Raw genomic sequence first — 27,802 nt, 5'->3', positions numbered from 1 at the left:
CAGAGACACTGTAGCCCCACTGTAATCCTGGTCCAGGAGCAGCAAAGCAACACAATGAGGTCCTCAGGACCACAACCACACCACCACTGGGACTCTTAAGGGGAGGGCTGGGCAACAATGTAATGATTTTATGATTCATTCGCTAAACCATTTTTCTTTTGGGGATAATAACATTTTCCACTACCATTACTGAGTCTGATGACAGTGTTGTGTGTGTGGTGGCCATTATCAACTTCCTTGAGTGAAGGAAGCACCAAATGAGAAAAATTGGGAACTCAACAAAAATGGGGTCAAATATTGTATTACCAGAGACAGGGCCCTATATGATTGGTTGCTCCAATAATGGGGCGTGAGGAAATTGACCCAAACTTTCAGAAGAGGAATGAAGACCGATCTAGGCTACAGTAAATAGTAACAGCATCATTAGCCCAGGGTGATACAATGTTGTAATAACATTGCTATAACATTCCTCTGAGGAATGAATTGATCAATTACTTAGTTCATTTATGAATCTCTGTTAAACACCAGATCATGTTGAATCGATGACACTCGCTCGGAGAGATTGGGCTGGCTCTGGTTTGGACCATAATCGCGCCCCTCGCTCTTAAAGGAAGTGACAACTATTAAAGCTCCTCTGGCCAGTCCGGCTCGAGGACCATGATTATCACTAACAGGGTTGCCCAAACTCCAAGGGGTGCACGTTTAGTTTTTTGCATAGCACTACAAAGCTGATTCAAATAATCAACTAATCATAAAGCTTTGATCATTTTAATTTGGGAAATGCTGTCCTAATGGATATTGATACCCGCTGCCACATAGTTAGGGCTGGTCTCAAAGACGCCTCGATTTGAAGTCTTTCTTTGTCACGCCCTGGCCATAGAGAGGTTTTTATTCTCTATTTTGGTTAGGTCAGGAGCAAGCAGCGTGGTCAGGAGGACTGGACCTGGGAGGAAATCCTAGACGGGAAAGGACCCTGGAGGCAGGCCGGGGAGTATCGCCGTCTGAAGGAGGAGATAGAAGCAACGAGAGCAGAACGGCGACAGAACGTTGAGACAACAACGGAAGCCCGAGAGGCAGCTCCAAAAAAATGTTTTGGGGGGGAACAAGGGTGATTGGCGGAGTCAGGGTTTAGACCTGAGCCAACTCCCCGTGCTTACCGTGGGGAGCGTGTGACCGGTCAGGCACCGTGTTATGCGGTGATACGCACGGTGTCTCCAGTGCGCATTCACAGCCCGGTGCGCTTTGTTCCCGCTTCCCGCACTAGAGTGGGCCAGGACGGATTGTGCCGGCTCAGCGCTCCTGGTCTCCGGTGCGTCTCTTCGGCCCAGGATATCCTGCGCCAGTTCGCCAGCACAACCCAGTGCGGCCTGTTCCAGCTCCCCGCACTTGCCGGGCTACAGGGGGTATTCAGCCAGGACGCGTTGTGCCAGCTCTACGCTCAAGACCTCCAGTGCGCATCCACGGCCCAGTATATCCTGCGCCGGCTCTACGCACTATGCCTCCAGTGCGCCTTCATAGCCCAGTGTGTCCTGGGCCAGCTCTCCACACTCACCGAGCTAAAGTGGGTATCCAGCCAGGACGCGTTGTGGCAGCTCCACGTACCAGGCTTCCAGTACGTCTCAGTCCGGTGAGACCTGTTCCGGCTCCACGTACGAAGCCTCCAGCGACGATCCATGGCCCGAAGCCTCCAGCGACGATCCATGGCCCGGAGCCTCCAGCGACGATCCATGGCCCGGAGCCTCCAGCGACGGTCCCCGGTCCGGAGCCTCCAGCGACGGTCCCCGGTCCGGAGCCTCCAGCGACGGTCTCCAGTCCGGAGCCTCCAGCGACGGTCCCCAGTCTGGAGCCTCCAGCGACGGTCCCCAGTCCGGAGCCTGCAGCGACGGTCCCCAGTCCGGAGCCTGCAGCGACGTTCCCCAGTCCGGAGCCTCCGGCGATGATCGGTGGCCCGATTCCTCCAGTGAAGGTCCATGCACCAGGGCTGCCACCAAAGCGCAGGGATCTGCGGGCGGAGGGGGGTCTACGTCCCGCACCGGAGCCGCCGCCGTGAATGGATGCCCACCCGGATCCTCCCCTTTAGAGTCAGGTTTTGCGGCCGGAGTCCGCACCTTTGGGGGGGGTACTGTCACGCCCTGGCCATAGAGAGGTTGTTATTCTCTATTTTGGTTAGGTCAGGGTGTGACTAGGGTGGGCATTCTAGTTTCCTTATTTCTATGTTAGTGTGGTTCCCAATCAGAGGCACCTGTCTATCGTTGTCTCTGATTGGGGATCATATATAAGTTGTCATTTTCCGTTTGGGTTTTGTGGGATGTTGTTTTCTGTTTAGTGTTTTTTCCTGACAGAACTGTGCGCTTTCATTTTCAACTTTTGTAATTTTGTTTTGGAAAATAATTTTGGAAAATAATTTTTAAAACATGAGACAACTCCTTAACATGTCAGCCTTCCTTTTTCTCCGCATCCAACTCGATAAATATTCATAATTGCAGTTAGAGATTGAACTAAGTGTGAATGACAGGGGCTTAAATGTGGATATCCAATTCTCTGGTGAATAAGCTTGGCATAATTCAAACTAAAACCAACTTCCCCGCTTAGTTTTTTAATCAAATCTTTTAAGAGGTTACTTACCAAGCTAATGCAAGCAAAAAGTAAACTAACAACAAAGTAAGATCTAAGTGTTGCCCTGGAGGAGGCAGTAAAATGACTGATGCAACAAAACTGAGGAAGGGGGAATTTCTTGGTACACTACCTTGCAGTTAACAATTCCCCTTTACACTTGTGGGAATTGGCCTATATGGACATGGTTAAATTGACATGTTTCTTACAAAATAAATATGAAAAGCATATGCCTAAGCATGGTACAGTTTGGAGATTATGGGAAAATTATTAGACCAAAGTTGACACAACAATTCCCCTGACACAAGACTGAATCCAAACATTACACAGTTGATTTTATGTCCATTTTACATTTACTGTTCTTTTCATCACATTTGTTGACAACAAAATCAGAAAATACTCTGGATACATTCAGTAACACGATAAGAATATTCATGGAAAATGTTGGGAAGGTGCAACATAAGACAAAAATAAATTACAAGGGTTTGACTGAGAGCTAACTGGTGTCTCCAAGTGGCCACACACTTCTCTAAGGTGTCCGCAGTTCCTAAGTCATTTCAATGCACTTTTATGACTCAAAGAAGAGTCTTCAACTAGAAGGTGATTTTTTGAGCTCTCCTAGCTGTGCCGTTGAGGAATTAGAGCAAGCACACTTGTTTGGAACACGACCCTGTATCCCCGCCATCACACGATTACTGTTGTTGTTCACGCAATCCAAAAACAGCCCATTATACAGTGCATTCAGAAAGTATTCAGACCCCTTGACTTATTCAACATTTTGTTACAGTTGAAGTTGAAAGTTTACATACACTTAGGTTGGAGTCATTAACAAACTATAGTTTTGGCAAGTCGGTTAGGACATCTACTTTGTGCATGAAACAAGTAATTTTTCCAACAATTGTTTACAGATAGATTATTTCACTTATAACTCACTGTATCACAATTCCAGTGGGTCAGAAGTTTACATACAGTAAGTTGACTGTGCCTTTAAACAGCTTGGAATATTCCAGAAAATTATGTCATGGCTTTAGAAGCTTCTGATAGGCCAATTGACATAATGTGAGTCAATTGGAGGTGTACCTGTGGATGTATTTCAAGGCCTACCTTCAAACTCAGTGCCTCTTTGCTTGACATCATGGGCAAATCTAAAGAAATCAGTCAAGACCTCAGAAAAAAAATGGTATACCTCCACAAGTCTGGTTCATCCTTGGTAGCAATTTCCAAACGCCTGAAGGTACCACGTTCATCTGTACAAACAATAGTATGCAAGTTTAAACACCATGGGACCACGCAGCATTCATACCGCTCAGGAAGGAGATGCGTTCTGTCTCCTAGAGATGAACGTATTTTGGTGTGAAAAGTGCAAATCAATCCCAGAACAGCAGCAAAAGACCTTGTGAAGATGCTGGAGGAAACAGGTAAAACAGTATCTATATCCACAGTAAAACGAGTCCTATATCGACATAAGCTGAAAGGCCGCTCAGCAAGGAAGAAGCCACTGCTCCAAAACCGCCATAAAATAGCCAGACTACGGGTTGCAACTGCAGATGGAGACAAAGATCGTACTTTTTGGAAAAATGTCCTCTGGTCTGATGAAACAAAAATGTAACTGTTTGGCTATAATGACGATCGTTATGTTTGGAGGAAAAAGAGGGAGGCTTGCAAGCTGAAGAACACCATCCCAACCGGGAAGCACGGGGGTGGTATCATCATGTTGTGGAGGTGCTTTGCTGCAGTAGGGACTGGTGCCCTTCACAAAATAGATGGCATCATGAAGGGAAATTATGTGGATACAGTGGGGAGAACAAGTATTTGATACACTGCCGATTTTGCAGGTTTTCCTACTTACAAAGCATGTAGAGGTCTGTAATTTTTATCATAGGTACACTTCAACTGTGAGAGACGGAATCTAAAACAAAAATCCAGAAAATCACATTGTATGATTTTTAAATAATTAATTTGCATTTTATTGCATGACATAAGTATTTGATCACCTACCAACCAGTAAGAATTCCAGCTCTCACAGACCTGTTAGTTTTTCTTTAAGAAGCCCTCCTGTTCTCCACTCATTACCTGTATTAACTGCACCTGTTTGAACTCGTTACCTGTATAAAAGACACCTGTCCACACACTCAATCAAACAGATTCCAACCTCTCCACAATGGCCAAGACCAGAGAGCTGTGTAAGGACATCAGGGATAAAATTGTAGACCTGCACAAGGCTGGGATGGGCTACAGGACAATAGGCAAGCAGCTTGGTGAGAAGGAAACAACTGTTGGCGCAATTATTAGAAAATGGAAGAAGTTCAAGATGACGGTCAATCACCCTCGGTCTGGGGCTCCATGCAAGATTTCACCTCGTGGGGCATCAATGATCATGAGGAAGGTGAGGGATCAGCCCAGAACTACACGGCAGGACCTGGTCAATGACCTGAAGAGAGCTGGGACCACAGTCTCAAAGAAAACCATTAGTAACACACTACGCCGTCATGGATTAAAATCCTGCAGCGCACGCAAGGTCCCCCTGCTTAAGCCAGTGCATGTCCAGGCCTGTCTGAAGTTTGCCAATGACCATCTGGATGATCCAGAGGAGGAATGGGAGAAGGTCATGTGGTCTGATGAGACAAAAATAGAGCTTTTTGGTCTAACTCCACTCGCCGTGTTTGGAGGAAGAAGAAGTATGAGTACAACCTCAAGAACACCATCCCAACCGTGAAGCATGGAGGTGGAAACATCATTCTTTGGGGATGCTTTTCTGCAAAGGGGACAGGACGACTGCACCGTATTGAGGGGAGGATGGATGGGGCCATGTATCGCGAGATCTTGGCCAACAACCTCCTTCCCTCAGTAAGAGCATTGAAGATGGGTCGTGGCTGGGTCTTCCAGCATGACAACGACACGAAACACACAGCCATGGCAACTAAGGAGTGGCTCCGTAAGAAGCATCTCAAGGTCCTGGAGTGGCCTAGCCAGTCTCCAGACCTGAACCCAATAGAAAATCTTTGGAGGGAGCTGAAAGTCCGTATTGCCCAGCGACAGCCCCGAAACCTGAAGGATCTGGAGAAGATCTGTAGGGAGGAGTGGGCCAAAATCCCTGCTGCAGTGTGTGCAAACCTAGTCAAGAACTACAGGAAACGTATGATCTCTGTAATTGCAAACAAAGGTTTCTGTACCAAATATTAAGTTCTGCTTTTCTGATGTATCAAATACTTATGTCATGCAATAAAATGCAAATTAATTACTTAAAAATCATACAATGTGATTTTCTGGATTTTTGTTTTAGATTCCGTCTCTCACAGTTGAAGTGTACCTATGATAAAAATGACAGACCTCTACATGCTTTGTAAGTAGGAAAACCTGCAAAATCGGCAGTGTATCAAATACTTGTTCTCCCCACTGTATATTGAAGCAACATCAAGACATCAGTCAGGAAGTTAAAGCTTGGTCGCAAATGGGTCTTCCAAATGGACAATGACCCCAAGCATACTTCCAAAGCTGTGGCAAAATGGCTTAAGGACAACAAATCAAGGTATTGGAGTGGCCATCACAAAGACCTGACCTCAATCCTATAGAAAATGTATGGGCAGAACTGAAAAAGCATGTGTGAGCAAGGAGGCCTACAAACCTGACTCAGTTTCACCAGGAGGAATGGGCCAAAATTCACCCAACTTATTGTGGGAAGCTTGTGGAAGGCTACCCGAAATGTTTGATCCAGGTTAAACAATTTAAAGGCAATGCTACCAAATACTAATTGAGTGTATGTAAACTTCTGACCCACTGGGAATGTGATGAAAGAAATGAAAGCTGAAATAAATAATTCTCTCTACAATTATTCTGACATTTCACATTCTTAAAATAAAGTGGTGATCCTAACTGACCAAAGACAGAGAATTGTTACTAGGATTAAATGTCAGGAATTGTGAAAAACTGAGTTGAAATGTATTTGGCTAAGGTGTATGTAAACTTCCGACTTCAACTGTACGTTACAGCCTTGATCTAAACGGAATTAAATTGTGTTTTCCCCTCATCAATTTACACAAAATACCCTTCAAGCAAAAACAGGTTTTTAGAAATGTTTGTACTTTACTCAGCACTTCGTTGAAGCACTTTTGGCAGCGATTACAGACTTCTTGGGTATGACGCTACAAGCTTGGCACATCTGTATTTGGAGTTTCTCCCATGCTTCTCTACAGATCCTTTCAAGCTGTCAGGTTGGATGGGGAGCGTTGCTGCACAGCTATTTTCAGGTCTCTCCAGAGATGTTCGATCGGGATCAAGGTTGGCACAACCTTCAGCTCTGGCTGAACCACAAAGACATTCAGAGACTTGTCCCGAAGCCACTCCTGCATTGTCTTGGCTGTGTGCTTAGGGTCATTGTCCTGTTGGAAGGTGAACGCTCTGGAGCAGATTTTCATCAAGGATCTCTCTGTACTCGATCCTGACTAGTCTCCCATTCCCTGCTGCTGAAAAACATCCCCACAGCATGACGCTGCCAACACCTTGCTTCGCAGTAGGGATGGTGCCAAGTTTCCTCCAGATGCGACGCTTGACATTCAGGCCAAATAGTTTAATCCTGGTTTCATCAGACCAGAGATTCTTGTTTCTCATGGTCTGAGAGTCCTTTAGGTGCTTTTTGGCAAACTCCAAGCGGACTGTCATGTGCCTTTCACTGAGGAGTGGCGTCCGTCTGGGCATTCTACCATAAAAGCCTGATTGGTGGGGTGCTGCAGAGATGGTTGTCCTTCTGGAAGGTTCTCCCATCTCCAAAGAGGAACACTGTCAGAGTGACCATTGGTTACTTGGTCACCTCCCTGACCAAGGCCATTGTCGTGGCAGAATCAGATTTAGCTAAGTAACATAGATAGATAAGATGTTATTTTCATCATATGCTTGTGAGATACTTGTCATTAGAATCTTCTGAGCTAGGAATTGGTAACTTGGGGCCAGAGAGGGGAGAGGTCAGGCTTGTCTTCATATGTCAATGTATCTGTTAAACCATGTGGTGCTAAGTAGAATATTAGAAGGGGAGGAGGACAGAGTGGAATGTTGGTTTCTTATGGGAACGTTGTTTGTAACTATTCCTAAACCATGGGATGGAGTTATTAATTGGGAAACCAGTTAGTTATCTCATACAATGTCTGTACGCCAGTCACTCCCTACTTTTCTCATAGGGGGAAGGAGTTTGGCCGTGTTTGGAACCATTGTATGTCCCCTCTGAGGTTGCCCTTATCTTGACCTAGTATTTGACCTAAGGGGCTCACTGTCTGATTTTGAGTTTGTCCAGGTTTGGGAGTATCTAGAAATGACAATTGATATATGCCATTGGATGAGGTAATGTTTTGGTAGACAGGGAAGTATCAAGCATGAGATTTAAACCTTGTCTTGGGAGATCAAACTGAACGATGATTTATAGCTGATGCTGTCTAGCGATAGGATACTCCTCTTTCGGGTAAAGGATTCTTTGTAAGTTGAGAGGGGTGTATCTTGGCTATAAATGAAACTAAGAATTGTTTTGTAAGGACTCTCAGAGAATTCATTTATAGACACTGAATTGATCTGAGAGTCATTAAAGGGCTTTGGTGAAGCTTGTATATATATATTAAAGATGGAATATATAATTTAACTCTGACTTGTGTGTGGTTGGCTCTCTCTCTCTCTCTCTCTATTGAGTAATACAGGAAATTACCACGACAGCCATACTCCCCCGATTGCTAGGAAGAGTCTTTGTGGTTCCAAAGTTCTTCCATTTAAGAATGATGGAGGCCACTGTGTTCTTGGGGATCTTCAATGCTGCAAAAAAAAATTGTTACCCTTCCCCAGATCTGTGCCTCAACACAATACTGTCTCGGATCTCTACGGACAATTCCTTTGACCTCATGGCTTGGGTTTTGCTCTGACATGCAATGTCAACTGTGTGACCTTATATAGACAGGTGTGTGCCTTTCCAAACCATGTCCAATCAATTGAATTTACCACAAGTGGACTCCAAATCAAGTTGTTGAAACATCTTAAGGATGATCAATGGAAACAGGATGCACCTGAGCTCAATTTCGGGTCTCATTGCAAAGGGTCTGAATACTTCTGTAAATAAGGTATTTCAGTTTTGTATTTTTATACATTTGCAAAAATGTCAAAAAACCTGTTGGTGCTTTGTCATTATGGGGTATTGTGTGTAGATTGATGAGGGAAAAAAATATTTAATCAATTTTCGAATAAAGTTGTAACATAACAAAATGTGGTAAAAGGGAAGGGGTCTGAATACTGGGTCAGGTGGGCATCTGACAGCTTGTTCTATCGCTAACTTAACTAGTTAAGTTATAAAATATGATCTTACAGTGTTAGGCTTTCACAGGGTAATTCAGAGAAACAGATCGTAATTGTGGTGCGCATAGAAAGAAGTAACGCGTGCATTCAGGTGAGTGTTACGCGGCAATTTTTTAGAGACAAATAGACAAATAGGTTCATTCTGTTCAGAACAACCCAGGGTATGACGCCATGCCTTCGTGTACCTGTACATCAAACATCGTGATCATAAACGTTGACACTGTAGATGACATGAGTTTTCTGATATGGAAATGCATAGTGCACATTTTGACTCACAGGTGTTTGGCTTGCTTGTATGACATCAAAGTGGTATTTATTATAATCCTCAGTGTCTCATCTTTCAAAGCACACCGAGTCCTCTTAATTTACAGCATTTTCCTCACTCAGACAACTACAAATTTGCAAAAGTTGCCCAATTAGCGACAGGGATGGGAGCACTTTATTGAAGCTTGCGGTGCTCAAGTTCATAATGGCTGTCAGGCACAAAACCCATACAGCGCTGTGAAGTGCAGAACTCTGACGTAATTTACAGCATTTTACCACTGCGTTCCAATTTAGGCACTTATTAGTGCCAAAATCTGCCATTTTCAATCCGTAGATGGGTATGAGTGTAAAGGGTTAAGACGGGGTCGCTTTAATTTCAACGTGACAGTTAAAACCATTCCAATTTAAGGTGCATATTTCTGGTTCTGGCGAAACCATGCGTACAATATAGCACCTTCTTTAACTCTTTGCTATGAGCTTGAACACAATGCATCTGGTACACATGCAGTCATGCGTTCATTTAGACTGGACTATCATGAGCCATTTTAATGAGAAAAGATTAAAGCCCGGACAAAATCAAACGATGGGCATGGAGTCTGAATGTCCTGTAGGCCTATTTAAACATAATACACATGATAGCTATCTGCACAGGTGAAGATGATAAAGATGATATAGGATAAATAAATAAATAAATCTATTACTTTGTGTTAACTATCGTAATGTATTTAGAGTTGGGTTAGTTTGGCTTTTGACTGAAGCTGGGAAGGTTCTGCATCTCTTTAAGTCTACTTACTCTGGAATGTCATTGGTCAGTTGGCTTGAGCGCATCAGCAAAGACAGACAAGGAACACTCATGAGACAGACAGACAAGAGAAAGAAGTGGACAGACAGACGGACGGCAGCACATACATCTTACAGGCTCAACCAGGACAACAGACAGAGGATACAGACATATCCTACAATTGTCTCTTATAGTTTCATTGTGTGTGTGTGTGTGTGTGTGTGTGTGAGTTCATAAGACCACACATTCAAATTCACGGTCTGTTTCTCCATTTTCACACCCTCGAGTGTTGTGTTTTGGGAAGACTTGTAACGGATCTTGATGGTTAGTCTTTTGTCCCATGTCTTTCCAGGTTCATCATCACAAACATGTAATGAATGCTATCCTGCGGGCGTGTGGAAGACGTAGATGGATGGAAGAGGATAGAATGCATCAGCGGTAGCCTGGAAGGCAGGATACGTTTTTCTCTCTTTCACACCTTGTATTGAAACCATTTACACTTACATCATTCAGCTTTTCCTGGTATAGCTAGTGTGTGTTTAAATGGAAATCGACACTTTAGGACTGCTATTTTCAGGGGACACATTGTGTATTTCTAAAAGAAGCTTAAATTAAATAACATTTTAACCAAGTATAGAGAGGGCTGCTATGGTTGTTGTGAAATGCATGGTGTGTGTGTCAAATTAGAGGTGTGTGTGTGTGTCTGTGTGTGTGTGTCGGCTCAGTCCGCTGTGGTGTACAGCAAGCAAGAGGGGCGCTCGGGGCATTGCCGTAAATGTTAGCCAATCCGTTAATTAGCTAAATTCAGTCAAGACCAGTGAAACAGCGCAGGGGAAGTGGTCGAGCTATCAGCTAACGCCGGGCTCACTTCTGAAGCCTTTAACGGGCCTGGAATAATCAACCCTGTCACCACCACTTACTGCAGTGGAATATGAATGAGGAGGCCATTAACCATTTCTCTACTACCGGTTAGCATGGGAGACCAATTCACTTAAACCAATTACCATTAGCATTGAAGGCCATTAGCATCTAAGGACAAGATGGCCTCTCCCTTACGAAAAGAAAACCAGCCACGGTTAGCGTTAGCATGGGAGACTGACGTATTGCTTTCAGACAAGCTAAACGCCTCCTTTGCCCGCTTCGAGGATAATACAGTGCCACCAACGCTACCAAGGACTGTGGGCTCTCCTTCTCCGTGGCCGACGTGAGTAAGACATTTAAATGTGTTAACCCTCGCAAGGCTGCCAGCCTGTACCCAATAATGTAAAGGTAACTTAACTAAATGACTATCGCCCCGTAGCACTCACTTCTGTCATCATGAAGTGGTTTGAGAGACTAGATAAGGATCATATCACCTCCACCCTACCTGTCACCCTAGACCCAATTCAATTTGCTTACCGCCCTCAATAGGTCCACAGACAATGCAATTACGATTACACTGCCCTCTGCCCTATCCCATCTGGAGAAGAGGAATACCTGTACGAATGCTGTTCATTGACTATAGCTCAGCATTCAACACCATAGTACCCTCTCCAAGCTCATCATTAAGCTTGAGGCCCTGGGTCTCAACTAGAGGTCGACCGAATATGATTTTTTGACGCCGATACCGATTATTGGAGGACCAAAGAAAGCCGATATAGACAAATCGGCCGATTTTTGTAAATATATTTGTAATAATGACAATTGCAACAACACTGAATGAACAATGAACACTTTTATTTAAACTTAATATAATACATAAATAAAATCAATTTAGTCTCAAATAAATAATGAAACATATTCAATTTGGTTTAAATAATGCAAAAACACAGTGTTGGAGAAGAAAGTAAAAGTGCAATATGTGCCATGTTAAAAAGCCAACGTTTAAGTTCCTTGCTCAGAACATGAGAACATATGAAAGCTGGTAGTTCCTTTTAACATGAGTCCTCAATATTCCCAGTTAAGAAGTTTTAGGTTGTAGTTATAGGAATATTTCTCTCTATACCATCTGTACTTCATAGACCTTTGACTATTGGATGTTCTTTTAGGCACTATAGTATTGCCAACCTAATCTCGGGAGTGGATAGGCTTGAAGTCATAAACAGCGCTGTGCTTCAAGCATTGCTAAGAGATGCTGGCAAACGCAGGAAAGTGCTGTTTGAATGAATGCTTACGAGCCTGCTGCTGCCTACCACCGCTCAGTCAGACTGCTCTATCAAATTTCAAATCATAGACTTAATTATAATATAATAAACACACAAATACGAGCCTTAGGTCATTAATATGGCCAAAACTGTAAACTATCATTTCGAAAACAAAGCGTTTATTCTTTCAGTGAAATACGGAACTGTTCCGTATTTTATCGAACAGGTGGCAACCCTAAGTATAAATATTGCTGTTAGTTAAACTAGTGATTATGTTAAGATTGATAGTTTTTTTATAAGATAAGTTTAATGCTAGCTAGCAACTTACCATGGCTCCTCGCTACCTGCACTTGCGTAACAGCTGGTCAGCCTGCCACGCAGTCTCCTCGTGGAATGCAATATAATCGGCCATAATGCCGATTACCGATTGTTATGAAAACTTTAATTCGGCCATAATTAATCGGCCATTCCGATTAATCGGTCAACCTCTAGTCTCAACCCCACGCTGTGCAATTGGGTCCTGGACTTCCTGACGACAGGGAGGAGGTGAGGGCTCTCGGAGTGTGGTGTCAGGCAAATAATCTCTCACTTAGCGTCAACAAAACAAAGGAAACAGCAGAGGGAGCACCCCCCTATAAATATCGACAGGACAGCAGTGGAGAAGATGGTAAGTTTAAAGTTCCTCGGTGTACATATCACTGACAAACTGAAATGGTCCACCCACACACAGTGTGGTGAAGAAGGCGCAATAGCGCTCCTCTTCAACCTCAGGAGGCTGAAGAAATGTGGCTTGTCACCTAAAACCCTCACAAACTTTTACAGAGGCACAATTGAGAGCATCCTGTCAGGCTGTATCGCCGCCTGGTACGGCAACTGTACTGCCCACAACCGCAGGGCTCTCCAGAGGGTAGTGCGGTCTGCACAACGCATCACCGGGGGCAAACTGCCCTCCAGGACACCTACAGCACCCGTTGTCACAGGAAGGCCAAAAAGATCATCAAGGACAACAACCACCCGAGCCACTGCCTGTTCACCCCGCTACCATCCAGAAGGCGAGGTCAGTACAGGTGCATCAAAGCTGGGACCAAGAGACTGAAACAGCTTCTATCTCAAGGCCATCAGACTGTTAAATAGCCATCACTAGCACATAGCGGCTGCTGCCTACATACAGACTTGAAATCATTGGCCACTTTAATAAATGGAACACTAGTCACCTTAATAATGCCACTTTAATAATGTTTACATATCTTGCATTACTCATCTCATATGTATATACTGTATTCTATACTATCTATTGCATCTTAGCCTATGCCGCTCTGACATTGCTCATCCATACATTTATATATTCTTATTCCATTCCTTACTTAGATTAGTTTGTATTAGATATTTGTTGTGGAATTACTTGTTAGATATTGCTGCACTTTCGGAACTAGAAGCACAAGCATTTTGCTACACTCGCAATAACATCTGCTAACCATGTGTATGTGACCAATAAAATGTGATTGATTCGATTAGATTACCTCTTGGTGACGGCGTTGTGGTACTCGATAAAAGTCCGGCCGTCAAAAACAATGGACTCCGTCTCCCCCGCGGACTTCTCCAAGATGGCTGCGAGGAAGAGGAGGAGGAACATTGGCTGAGATCACATGAATCAATAGGAAACATGGCTCCTTTAATTGGAGTCAAGGGAGTGGATGGTGATGAATTGGGATGAGCGTTCATGCGCTTATGGTTTTAATTCAAGTAAAAAAGGGACAGTAGGGCATACGGCCAAAGTGGATGTGTTTGGTAAAGTATACGTGTGTGTAGTTAGTGTGTGTTTAACGTGTGCAAACTGGTGAGAATGATGAATCAGAGGGGTTACTCTAACCTTCAAATGGAAACATTGTAAGACCAGCGTGACATCAATACTACACCAACAGAAACGTTGCATTGAATTCTTTGTTCACTCACTGTTCTGACAGGCGGTGCCCGTGAAGCCGTGGGGACACACACACTCGTAGCTCTCAAGCATGGGGTTGCAGAGACCCCCGTTGTGGCAGTGCTCCCGGCTGCACGGGTGGCCCTTAAACATGGCCACGTCACTGGAGTGCAATGCGTTCTCCTGCCGCAGGATGGAAGTGCCCATCAGGGTGATCTGAGGCGGGATAGAGAGGAGGAGAGGGGACTTAGACCTGTCATAGTGCAGTGTGTAGCCTACATAGGACATACATGACATACATATAGGGTCCTGAGTTTTTCCTGACCACATGACCTACCTGACCTGGAAATCCTCTCGGTTCAGAGTCTTTCCTGGTCAAGTGACATGGTCAGGACTATCGTGGGATCCTAGTCAAACAACTTACATCGAAGATACATCTGACATACAGTGCATTCAGAAAGTATTCAGACCCCTTGACTTTTTCCACATTTTGTTACGTTACATGAATCTACACACAATACCCCATAATGACAAAGCAAAAACAGTTTATTTTCAGCAAATGTATTAAAAATAAAAAACTGAAGTACTCAGACCCTTTACTCAGTACTTTGTTGAATCACCTTTGGCAGCGATTACAGCCCCAGGTCTTCTTGGGTATGGTGCTACAAGCTTGCCACAACTGTATTTGTGGAGTTTCTCACACTTCTCTGCAGATCTTCTCAAGCTCTGTCAGGTTGGATGGGGAGCGTCGCTGCACAGCTATTTTCAGGTCTCAAGTCCTGGCTCTGGCTGCGACACTGAAGGACATTCAGAGACTTGTCCCGAAGCCACTCCTGCGTTGTCTTGGTTGTGCTCTTAGGGTTGTTGTCCTGTTGGAAGGTGAACCTTCACCACAGTCTGAAGTCCTGAGAGGTCTGGAGTAGGTTTCCATTAAGGAGCTCTCTGTACTTTGCACTGTTCATCTTTCCCTCGATCCTGACTAGTCTCCCTCTCCCTGCTGCGGAAAAACATCCCCACTGCATGATTCTGCCACCACCATGCTTCACTGTTGGGATGGTATTGGTCAGGTGATGAGCGGTGCCTGGTTTCCTCCAAACGTGATGCTTTGCATTCCAGCCAAAGAGTTTAATCTGGGTTTCATCAGACCAGATTATCTTGCTTCTCATGGTATGAGAGTCTTTAGGTGCCTTTTGGTAAACTCCAAGCGGGCTGTCATGTGCCTTTTACTGAGTAGTGGCTTCCATCTGGCAACTCTATTATAAAGGCCTGAATGGTGGAGTGCTGCAGAGATGGTTGTCCTTCTGGAAGGTTCTCCCATCTCTCTAGAGCTGTTTCAGTGACCATCGGTTTCTTGGTCACCTCCCTGACCAAGGCCCTTCTCGAACGATTGCTCAGTTTGAACGTATGACCAGCTCTAGGAAAAGTCTTGGTGGTTCCAAACTTCTTCCATTTAAGAATGATGGAGGCCACTGTGTTCTTGGGGACCTTCAATACTGCAGACCTTTTTTGGTTCCCTTCTCCAGATCTGTGCCTCAACACAATCCTGTCTCGGAGCTTTACGGACAATTCCTTTGACCTCACGGCTTGGGTTTTGTTCTGGCATGCACTGTCAATGGTGGGACCTTAAATAGATGTGTGTGCCTTTCCATGTCCAACCAATTTAATTTACCACAGTTGGACTCCAATCAAGTTGGAGAAACATCTCAAGGATGATCAATGGAAACAGGATGCACCTGAGCTCTATTTCGAGTCTCATAGCAAAGGGTCTGAATTGGTATGTAAATAAGGTATATACATTTTTTAAATAAATGTGCAAAAATGGCTAAAAACCAGTTTTCGCTTTGTCATTATGGGTTATTGTGTGTAGAATGATGAGGAACATTTTTATTTAATCAATTTTAGAATAAGGCTGGAACGTAACAAAATGTGGAAAAAGTAATCTGAATACTTTCCGAATGCACTGTACATACAGTACCAGTCAAAAGTTTGGACACACCTACTCATTCATGGGTTTATCTTAATTTTTACTATTTTCTACATTGTAGAATAATAGTGAAGACATCAAAACTATGAAATAACACATATGGAATCATGTAGTAACCAAAAAAGTGTTAAACAAATGAAAATATATTTTATATTTGAGATTCTTCAAAGTAGCCACCCTTTGCCTTGATGACAGCTTTGCACACTCTTGGTATTCTCTCAACCAGCTTCATGACGTAGTCACCTGGAATGCATTTCAATGAACAGGTGTGCCTTGTTAAAAGTTAATTTGTCTGATTTTTTTTCCTTCTTAATGCATTTGAGCCAATCAGTTGTGTTGTGACAAGGTAGGGGGTATACAGAAGATAGCCCTATTTGGTAAAAGACCAAGTCCATATTATGGAAAGAACAGCTCAAATAAGCAATGAGAAATGACAGTCCATCATTACTTTAAGACATGAAGGTCAGTCAATAAGCACATTTCAAGAACACCAGTCTCAACGTCAACAGTGAAGAGGCGACTCCGGGATGCTGGCCTTCTAGGCAGAGTTGCAAAGAAAAAGCAATATCTCAGACTGGCCAATAAAAATAAAAGATTAAGATGGGCAAGAACACAGACACTGGAACTCTGCCTAGAAGGCCAGCATCCTAGAAGGCCACATGGAATAGCCTTAATTTCTCAAAACAAGAATAGACTGACGAGTTTCAGAAGAAAGTTCTTTGTTTCTGGCCATTTTGAGGCTGTAATCGAACCCACAAATGCTGACGCGCCAGATTCTCAACTAGTCTATTGCTTCTTTAACCAGAACTACAGTTTTCAGCTGTGCTAACATAATTGCAAAGGGGATTTCTAATGATCAATTAGCCTTTTAAAATGATAAACTTGGATTACCTAACACAACGTGCCATTGGAACACAGGAGTGATGGTTGCTGATAATGGGCCTCTGTACGCCTATGTAGATATTCCATAAAAAAAATCAGCCGTTTCCAGCTACAATAGTCATTTACAACATTAACAATGTCTACACTGTATTTCTGATCAATTTGATGTTATTTTAATATACCAAAAAAATGTGCTTTTCTTTCAAAAACAAGGACATTTGTAAGTGACCCCAAACTTTTGAACGGTAGTGTAGATACAGATTTGACCGTGTTGTATTTCGTTCTGTGGAACTGTGTCAGCACAGTTCTCACCCTACAACACTAAAACAACACTCAGACACAGCTGACCTTACAATAGTTGGGGTCACTGTGAAGGTCATCATGTTTAGGTAGATGATAGTTATTGTCCATCACTAAATCGTGTCAAAATATATGTATCCATGTGTAAGGTGGATTCAACATTGTGTCACAGTTAAAAGATGTCAAAAACCTACCTATTTTAAATGAAATCATTTATAGTTGTTGATAATTGGTCAAATGTAAAGAAACTTTTGCACAACCTTTTGAACAGGGTGTCTGGCAAAAAATATCTGCTTTTGTATGAATAGTGTGTGTGGGGACAGGATATTCACCTTCTGAATGGCCCCGTTGAAGCCATCTTTGAGCGAGGCGGCCCTCGCTAGCCGGCTGAAATCAGGAGCACCACCCACGAACAGAGACTCCTTCAGGTTGAGAGCGGTGTGTTGGTTCTGGAGATAGGACACAAGTGTTAGAACCCTATAATAACAGGGTATGGAACCCTACCACAAGGACTATAACCCTACCATAACAGGGACTAGAACCCTAGCAGACTAGAACTCTAGAATAACAGGGACTAGAACCCTACCAAATGGTCTAGAACCCTACCACAGGGACTATAACCACACCTGATCAATCACTTCTGTTTTGATTCAAATGAGACTAGTTTTTTAGTTTTTGAGCCATACAGTAGCACAATGAGACTAATAGCTGTCCCAGCGAAAAATATTTCTCCTTTGAAAGATATATCTATATAGTGCATGCAGGACAATTCACTAACTGTGCTACCACCTTTTCCACATCAATACACTTGATAAAATATAATTGATTTCTGTGCAACTCGCCAAGCAGTCAATTATTTGTTATCTGGTACAAAACACAAGGGCTACAATAGAAAGTCAGCTGGTGCGGCTGGAGTGACGATATGGATGCCGTTATTTTTATGAAAGTCTCTCTAATGAATGACTGGTTGTACTGAAGACCTTTCCGGCGCCGAGCGAGCAGCAGCCTATAATTGGCCGTTAATTTGTGTGGTGGAGGACCATGAAATCAGGTTCATACAGCAACCCGCAGGGGAATTGGCTTCAATTACGAAAGAGAAAGTACAGGCCCCCTCTTCGGGAGGAATTGCAGATATTTCTTTTTATGTAGGCCAGTAATTACTAGAGGGAAAAGATGAGGTAATTGGTGTAAAAAATGATGGAAGTTGCCAAGTAAACATCGGTTGTGTTTGAAAGCTGGCATGGGATTGTGCTTCTATTTGAGATGGGAGCTGGAGGGTGGAGGGCAGTGGGGGTTCGCTAACCCCACGGCTGTGTGGTGCACCTGGAGTGGGCTCCGAGAGCCCAGTCAGTTGGGTCACCTACAGTCCAGCTATGGCTGCCTCTTGTGGGAAGGACTAAGTGCCCACTTTAGCTGAAGGCAATGCTCAAGTGAAGAGTAACGGGTTGGGATCAACTCAACCTGTATTCGATACAAGTTGACATGCAATTCTTCCAGTTACATTGTAAAACGATTTGGATATATACATCCAGTCCATTATTATGAAGTTGTACTTTGGCCATCGTATAATAAACATGGCTTCTATCAATTTGAAAGGTCATATTAGATTCCTGAAGAGGAGTGAATTGGAATGAGATACTCTAACTCTGGTAACAGACCAGTATATCTAATGGCATGGGTGTTGTTGGTAATGCCAGTGCTGTTATGGGTGAGTGATTGAGTAAGTAAGTGAGTGATCAAGTGAGTGAGTGATCAAGTGAGTGAGTGATCAAGTGAGTAAGTGAGTTGATGTAGAACATTTTGTTTCTCTTTCGAGAAGAGAATGTTGATGACAAAAGAACAGCCCTGCTTGGCACCTCACTCTCTTTCTCATTCTTCTCGCCTTGATCTTCTTCTCGCTCTCGACTGCCACACAGAATCGGTGAGATATCTCCGCCCACGCAGCCTTTTCTCATCAACTGCGGTGCGATCTTTTCATCCCAATTCCCCAAAAATACAGATTCCGATTTTGACGGACTAAACCAGTCCGAAGAATTTGCATAACATCACCAACGCTGCTGAGGTCATTCTCAAAGGCAATTCCTTGTTCAAAGTGGCTAGAGAGACACATTTAATGAGAAGCAAATCATATAGTAGGCTACTGGAAAAATTATATGCTACTGAAAATATTAGGATAGGCTATTCATCCTATAGGATTGATCATGAATGGAGAATGGCTACGTTTCATTCAATAAGTGGAGGAGATGCAAAACTGGAACCTGTCGTCGTTCCTCGCACATATGCTGTACATCATGACACTTGCTGACTTAAATTTTCTTTCTGTTGGATTAAAGAGATTAAGCCTAGACAGGCTAAGCATAGAAAATTAGCGAACTCATACACGCACCTAAAAGGACCCATCAATCAAAGCCGCCTGAAGCGCATCTCACTCAGACATAAGCAAATCACGTTTCTCCTTCCCCAAAAATGTATTACTGCAATAACCTTGCCTTAGCTTCAAATCACTTCTGTAGGATATCAAAAACGAGTCTATAGGATAATGCTAAATCAATGTAGCCTATCGCGTAAATTGACGAGGAAAGTTTTAAGTGGGAGATAGAGACAACTGTGATTTAGGGTATATGAAGATGTAATTGACAACCATTAGAAAATAGAAACACATGCACACAACTTATCCATAGCCTAACGATCACCCGTTGATACATTTTTGTGAAGCAACGGGCGGTTACGTTAACACTACATTTTACATTTGAGTGCTTTATCTAAATCTGTGCAACCACTTATTAAAAAAGATAAACTCTGGCAGATGGTCACCTAGATTCACTTTAGCAGGCATATAATACATAGCCTAATGTATAGGCTATTCGAATTATGCATTCATATATTAACTAACTTAACTTGCACATCTCCTTCTTCACTCCTCGCGCAATTCACACATCTCCACTGGCAACTCTTCCCCCTCTCTCTAGCTCTTGAACAAGTAGCCTCTATATTTAGATATTGACCAACGATACAGTTTGAAATGTATTTCAAGCAACAACAAAAAATGTACTTATAGGCCTAGGCCTATTCAAGGAGAGAAGCATTGATCGATCCCCTTGCTTGCTGAATGGCTAGAAAATCGGCTAAATCGTTGGTATTGAATTTGCAGGGAAGTTTGAATGGCGAGAGTGATGTGTAGCAATTTGGCTAAATTGATACCGTGCTCCACTGAAGCATTGCAAATGTAAAAAACAGGCAGAGAGAAATTAATGAATTAATTATTTTGTTCACACAATGAACCCACCGACCTGTCAGTGCACCGCCTGACTGCCACTGTCCCAGATAACAATTACTATCGGTCAACAGCTTATTTTCACATGTGAAAAGACACAAAAATAGAACCTGTTCCGAATAAATAAGTGACGGATTGCGGCAGTACAGTATCTCACAATTGGTGGGAACGGTGTCATAAACAAGACACGCTCTTATACATTTTTTGTTGTTGAAATTACTCAGACGAAAATAACGGACTTGGTGAGAAAGGGCCTTAAGAAGTTTCATTGTTGCGAGGAACAATGGCGGCCAGAAAGATAACTTCCCTCACTTCCTTCTTCCGCCTCCACAGCAGATGGACTGAGGTGAAAGCCAAACCTAGTTCAACAAATGTCTCTACTTTGGTACAGTGTATGAAATGGTAATACTAAATACAGACCCTTTTCCCCTGTCAGTTCTATAGTCTAATAACTGTCGTATGGTGGAGCATGGGGGTGAGAAGTGGCGAACTGAAATTGGAGCTGAAAGTGGAAATATGAAATATGTCAAAGGAGGTGGATGGCACTTGTCTTATTACCTTGCGTGATTTCTTAGTTTCCAGACAGCACACAGTAAGAGAAAAGAACACGGGAGGGGAAAAAGGTTATCAGAAGAGAGAGATCAATGGACGGTGGTGTGTGGAGAAACAGGCAACACACACACTCAAATGCACACCCCGGACCAACATAAAACTGCATAACACAACACAAACTGTGAAGCCTAAAGGTCATGGACAAGACAGAAAGGCTGCCACTAAAAATAAATGAGAAACAATAATTGTGCTTAAGGAAGTTGCAGCTGTGGCTCAAACATAATTTGGATCCACCATTTGCCAGCCAATGCAGACAGTGTTATTTCTGTTTGTGAGAAAAAGCATGCATGGATTTGACGTGAAATTTTGTCTTTTTAAAATCTCCTTCTGGATTTGACTGAAATATTCTGTTTTTAGATGTCCTGAATCACAGAAATTCCCATCCCAGGTATAAATTAATAACTTTATATAAGGTATCTATATCAAAGATGCTAGGCTGTCTGAGTGCAGTGGGACTTCCTGGCTTCCCATCTTCATTGTAAATGCAGGAGTAGGAGAAAATGAGCTGCCAACTATATCCTGCATGGGGCCTCTATGCATTGAGCTCCTCCATCACTGGCCTCCACTCATCCCCATCTTTCTCACCCTCTCCCTGTTCTCGTCTTTTAATACGATTTTCTGCCTCCTTTGCAGTAGGGAAACACAATTACTTTACGGAGGACAGGAAGACAAAAAGAAAAGAGAAGAAAAAGTGACAGCATGCATTCTGGAGGCGGTGGCTTTGGAGTTGACTTGCATGCGGGTGTACATGTTCCTAATCACAAATTACTCTGTTTAATATAATTGGATGACTTGCAGACATACTGTATCTGGCTATTAGATTGCTCTCACTTAGGCCCATGTACCTGGTTTATTGCTTGATTATCAGTCTTTATTTTTCCCATCTCTCCATCTATATATCTACCTCCCTAGAGTTTAAGAGCATGGGTTAAAATAATGTAATAATGATAATAACTGTACTTGTGCATGTGACAATGAAACTTGCATGTACATATTAATGGGCTGCACTATTGGGGATCTTTGCTTCACTAGGAGCTAAAAGGAATAAGTAAAGTCATACTAATGGGTGTATACCACTCAGGCCATGGAGGATGTTTTGCAGCAAATAAGAACAAGATCATACTTCTGTGTCGGCCTTTCAGCAGATGCAAAGATGGCAGATAAAAATGATTCTAAAAAGGAGGGAAATAAGACATTTCCAAATCAGAGACCGCCTGTCAAACGTGCCCTTTATGTCTCCAGCGTACTATTTCTTACCTTGACGAGCTATCAGAATACAGTGGAATGTGTTTTCAAACACAACCCTGGTAGCGTGTATGGCCTTATGGACGACCTCAACTAGGTAAGCGTTTTGCAGAGTCAGCTCTGGTGTGTTATCATCAGTGCACTCTGGGAGTAAAGAGTGCACTGAGTTGAACAGCTCCATTGATAAGGGCCTGTATGCATGGCCAAGGATGTGGTGCTACAGTGACACGCATGTACACACACACACACAGTAGCGCAGGCTAAGCATAAGCAAAGCTGGATATTGCCTTGCATGCTAATAGCTAGGCTAATCATAAATCATGATAATCATGATTAGCCTTGCATGCTAGCAGCTATGCAGAGTAAATTCATATCCAGTTTGCCCTGCATGCTAATAGCTAGGCTAATCATAAATCATGATAATCATGATTAGCCTTGCATGCTAGCAGCTATGTAGAGTATATTCATATCCAGTTTGCCCTGCATGCTAATAGCTAGGCTAATCATAAATCATGACAATCATGATTAGCCTAGCATGCTAGCAGCTATGCAGAGTATATTCATATCCAGTTTGCCTTGCATGCTAATAGCTAGGCTAATCATAAATCAGGACAATCATGATTAGCCTAGCATGCTAGCTCTCTCTGTCTCACCGGCGACTCTCCCCTGACTGGGTCCTTTCCGTTTATGTTGATCTCTCCCTTGCGACTGGCCCTCTCCAGATTCACTGTGTTCCACACGCCCATCTTGATCTTATCTTTACTCCTGCATGAGAGGAGCAGACAAACGAGCCAAGAGGTCAGGGACGTCTCAAAGCAACACACACAAGTACAATCCAAAATCAAGAGACAACAATAACCCAGTTAACAAGGACTCCTAGGCCGTCATTGAAAATAAGAATTCGTTCTTAACTGACTTGCCTAGTTAAATAAAGGTAAAATGAAAATAAATAGGTGTCTAGACTAGAGTAGCTATGGAGTTCTAGATAAGAGTCGTTATGGGGTTCTGGACTAGAGTTGCTATCGGCTAGAAGATTAGTTGTTATGCGGTTTAAGACCTGCGACACTACGGGGTTCTAGACATGAGTCGCTATGTGGTTCTAGATTAGTTGCTATGGGGTTCTAGACGAGAGTCACTATTTGTTTCTAGACTAGAATCACTATTTGTTTCTAGACTAGAATCACTATGGGGTTCTAAACTAAAGTCAACATAGGGATCTAGATTAGTCACTATGGTGTTTCAGACTAGAGTCACTATGGTGTTTCAGACTAGAGTCACTATGGGGTTTCAGACTAGAGTCACTATGGGGTTTCAGACTAGAGTCACTATGGGGTTTCAGACTAGAGTCACTATGGGGTTTCAGACTAGAGTCACTATGGGGTTTCAGACTAGAGTCACTATGGGGTTCTAGTGTGGTACCCACCTGATGACGGCTGGGCCCTTGCCTAGGTCGTAGCGAAACTCCAGGATGCCGTCGTTGAGGGAGAGGGAGATGAAGTCCCCTTTGCCGTCGGTCTTCTGGCCATTGTAGAATATCATACCGTTGGATTCGTTGGCCATAAGCACCACCGTCATGCTGACCTTTTGGCTGCAGACAAAACAAACATGAGTAAACAACCAGGCACAGACAAAAACACATACAACAATAGTAAACAAGTGCCAGACTAAACATAAAAAACAGCAGTAAACAAACAGACAGAAGACCAACAACAATGGTAAACAAACACCATGGCGGAATGGAGGCCAGACCTGGTATTAAAACTTCTTCGGGATAGCCCCCTTTAAAAAAACAAATTTTTCGCCTAAATGACATACCCAAATCTAACTGCCTGTAGCTCAGGACCTGAAGCAAGGATATGCATATTCTTTGTACCATTTGAAAGGAAACACTTTGAAGATTGTGGAAATGTGAATTGAATGTAGGAGAATAAAACAATATATCTGGTAGAAGAAAATACAAAGAAAATATATATATATTTTTTTTCTACCACCATCTTTGAAATGCAACAGAAACGTCCCAGTTCCAGCCATCACTCTGCTTGTAATTTCGATGGTGTCCACAAGATGGCAGCAGTGTATGTGCAGAGTTTCAGATGGATAACTTGTAGTATGAGTGAACTACAAGACTTTTAGTGTGAAGTCCCCAGGTAAATTTGGGCAAATCGTGAAGAAGACATCTGCAAACATATTACATTTTTCTGCAAGAATATCGTCACATCTGTATTCTTGGACTTTGATTTAGCTTTTCCAGTATTAGTAGCCATATTATGTTCAACATTTGCAAAACAAACAGTTTTCATAACTTCATAACTCTGAATATTCTTATAATTTTTGTCCAAAATGAAAAGGCATGCTGTCATACAAGGTCAGTAGCTACATTTTAGGACAGATACAGGGTTTCCGGATACTCCCGTAAATTCGAGCTCATTGGCCATCTAGCTAGCTTTGTTTGAACCCGATTGGTGCTTATTTGACAAAGTTAGCGTCGTTCAAGTGAAGACCACCCGCATCATCGGCGTGCCATGAAGGCGTCGCTCTCTGACCAAATATGGTGTCCTATAGGATATACTACACCCCTAATGATATTGAAGTCTGGATACGTTCTAGGATCTCCGAGGAATACATACAAACGTGATTTGACTGGTTGAAATAACGTTAAAGGTGAGATTTTCACAGATTCCTTTCTTTGCAAATTGAACGAGTGAAAATTCAAAATGGATCATGCGTGCTATATGGACCTTTTTAGGATATGAAACGGGATTTTATCTAACAAAACGACACTTCATGTTATCTCTGGGACTCTTTGGATGATAAATCAAAGATTTCAGAATGTAAGTACACATTTCACCTTCAGAGGTGAATTTATCAAACCTATCGCGGTGAAAAAAGTATATTGTTGTTAGGAGCTCTCCTCAAACAATAGCATGGCATTTTTTCGCAGTAATAGCTACTGTAAATTGGACAGTGCAGTTATATTTTTTTTAAAGTAAGCTTTCAGACGATATAACACACTAATATGTACCGACATTTGTTTCTCTAAAATCCGCAATCGTGACCCAAGGCGCTGCGTGATTTACAACTGTCCCGTTGACGGGACGCCTATCCCTTAAACACTTGTCTACCATGCCTGTCTGTCTACTGTTATGTCCATCTGGTCTTTACATCATGTAACAATGTTGCATGTGACGATAGCTGTACTTGTGTGATCTTTCGTGTAACCTAAACAAGACTGAAAATAATTCCCACCATCGAGGACAACATAAACATTTCATTAATGATATTTCTACGGAATAGTATTTCTAAGCAGGAGGACAATTATCTGTTCCGTTCCATTTAACGATATCCAATTCATCACCAGAGTGTCCTGCTGGAGGCACAGCTTTAAGTATCTATCTGCCATCACAGCAAGTTACAGCTCCTGTGTACCTACTCCTGGAGATCAATATGCCTTTACGATACAGCACCGGAATACACTCAAATATCAGCGACGGTGTCTTCGTGGACACATATGGTGTCGTGTGTGAGTATACGCGTGTGTCTGCATGTCTGTGTGTAGTGGAATTTGCATTTGACTTACTGGAGAGCGTGACCGTAGGTGTGCAGTCCCTTCAGCTCCAGGTAAGAGTCGCCACTAAAGGAAGGCATGTAGGTCCCTTTCTTGTCCGACACTGAAGATGAAACGCAAATGGAATGCATTACAACAGGCATTATGTCCTCCTTACGATAGCACTGTGCATGCTTACGACAGTAAGAAGGCTTATGCAGTCTGTCAGGGGCACATTGGCTGAAGTCAGTGCTACCCACCCAGGCGGTACATTTTGTATAACAATGGTGGCCTAGTCTTCACCCACCCACACAAACACACACACACTCACACACAGACAGTTTGGGGCTGCGAGGCTCTTTTCTTTGCTAATTAGTCGGGATTAGCTAACTGAGTCGGGGAGGGGAGGCAGACGGAGATGAGAAAGCTAATTAGCCATTGTGTAGGAAACGGCTAATGACAGAGAGGACAATAGGAGCACTGCTGCAGACACAACAAGGAAGTGTGCCGTCAAAACAGCTGTCATAATAAGGAAAGGAAAGAGCAACCTCGGAACTCAGCCAGTGGACCAGGAGAAGATTTCGGTTTCTTTAGCTGAATGCACACACACACAACTTGTCACAAGCAAATTTGAGCGGAGAATTGCACTTATGGTTTAAAAGGACTGGCTATGTTTCTGCCATAAGGTACAGGGACTCAGATAAGTGAGTGACAAGGTAAAGGGAGATGGACAGTTGGAATCTAAAATCTCACACGAGTTCCAGCGAAGCAACTCTATGTAGTTGCATTGGGGACAGCAGCCAAGTACTAGGGAAAAACACTCTTGTACTTAGTATTAGTGAGTATAACTATGTCTACCAAGGGCTTCCTTCGAGTAGGCGGTTGGCGACACCATCTGTCTTTAACTGTTCCCAGTACAGACTTTAAAGCATACACAAGCTGAATGAGGTCTTCTTATCTGATCTGAGAGATCCTGCCTTAACTGTTCCCAGTACAGACTTTAAAGCATACGCCACTGAATGATGTATTTTTATCTGAGAGATCCTGTCTTTAAAATGTTCCCAGTACAGCCCTTAAGCTGAATGATGGTTCTGTTACGTGATCCAGACCCTGTGTCGGCCAGACATTCAGGCTGAGTGACTTCTTCATTAATCATCATGGGAGGATTGATGTCATTAGTCATCTCATTGATTTAATTGAAGCCCTCAGAGTGTGAGATGCTCTTTCCCTCACAATGATTTTCAGTTCACCCCAATTGATTTTAAATCACCTGCTAACTGGGACTTGCCGCCTCTCGGTGAGGCGAGAGGCGGTTCTCCTCAGGTGTTAGTCGACCCAGTCAGGTTAGGAAAGCGCGCGTTTGTGAGTGTATGAACGAGACTGTGCACGTTTGTCTTTGCCTGTGTGCCTACGTACTAATCAATGTTTTTTTAAACTTTTGAACACCAACCTTCATTGTTATACATTGAGTCAAATATTCTCAAGCCTTTATATTCTGAAAACATCCATGAGAATTTCAATGAGAGGTGGTGGAGGAAAAAAGTGAATGAAAACCAGAGCTAATGATAAACTTCAAACGCAGCTCCGGTACATTAGGGTCTCCTCCCCAGCCGTGGCCCATGCTTCTTCCCCTAGGAGCTAAGTGGAGGCGAACGCGTTTGAACACAACACCTGTGGAAAGGGGAGCATGTGAGAGATGGAGAATGGCTACGGCAAGGATCTGTAACAAACGAAGCCGATGCGCTAACAGCCTGATAGGCCAATCGCAGCGCTCCGCTGTGCGCCAGACACCCTGGAGGCGCGGCCTGTCTCTCTGCATTTAATCTCTCTCCCGAATCAAGATGGAAAAAATGGAGCAGCACGACACGGAGAAGAAAAGAGCGGAAGGGGAAAGAGGGAACATTTGAAATGTGGGAGATCTTCCACACTGAATCC

General features: G+C 43.2%; 1 protein-coding gene across 5 annotated transcripts in view; it reads right to left on the bottom strand.

Annotated features, from left to right (window-relative positions):
* Nucleotides 1-27,802, bottom strand: part of LOC139542053 (agrin-like) — a 409,208-nt gene that overhangs the window by 14,380 nt on the left and 367,026 nt on the right. For 3 of the 5 annotated variants that reach the window (XM_071347046.1, XM_071347049.1, XM_071347048.1), the window contains 7 exons: nucleotides 25,901-25,991; nucleotides 23,747-23,911; nucleotides 22,977-23,088; nucleotides 21,025-21,036; nucleotides 17,525-17,641; nucleotides 14,059-14,242; nucleotides 13,626-13,713 (listed from right to left, as the gene is read on the bottom strand). In XM_071347046.1, coding sequence (XP_071203147.1) covers nucleotides 13,626-13,713; nucleotides 14,059-14,242; nucleotides 17,525-17,641; nucleotides 21,025-21,036; nucleotides 22,977-23,088; nucleotides 23,747-23,911; nucleotides 25,901-25,991 — 769 coding nt within the window. The remainder of the gene's footprint in view (nucleotides 1-13,625; nucleotides 13,714-14,058; nucleotides 14,243-17,524; nucleotides 17,642-21,024; nucleotides 21,037-22,976; nucleotides 23,089-23,746; nucleotides 23,912-25,900; nucleotides 25,992-27,802) is intronic. The other 2 variants (XM_071347047.1, XM_071347050.1) reach the window with 1 other exon arrangement.

The sequence above is a fragment of the Salvelinus alpinus genome, chromosome 17 (assembly GCF_045679555.1).
Source record: "Salvelinus alpinus chromosome 17, SLU_Salpinus.1, whole genome shotgun sequence".
Classification (NCBI taxonomy): Eukaryota; Metazoa; Chordata; class Actinopteri; order Salmoniformes; family Salmonidae; genus Salvelinus; species Salvelinus alpinus.
The sequence above is the reverse complement of the archived record's forward strand: the minus strand, read 5'-3'. Positions and strand labels throughout refer to the sequence as shown.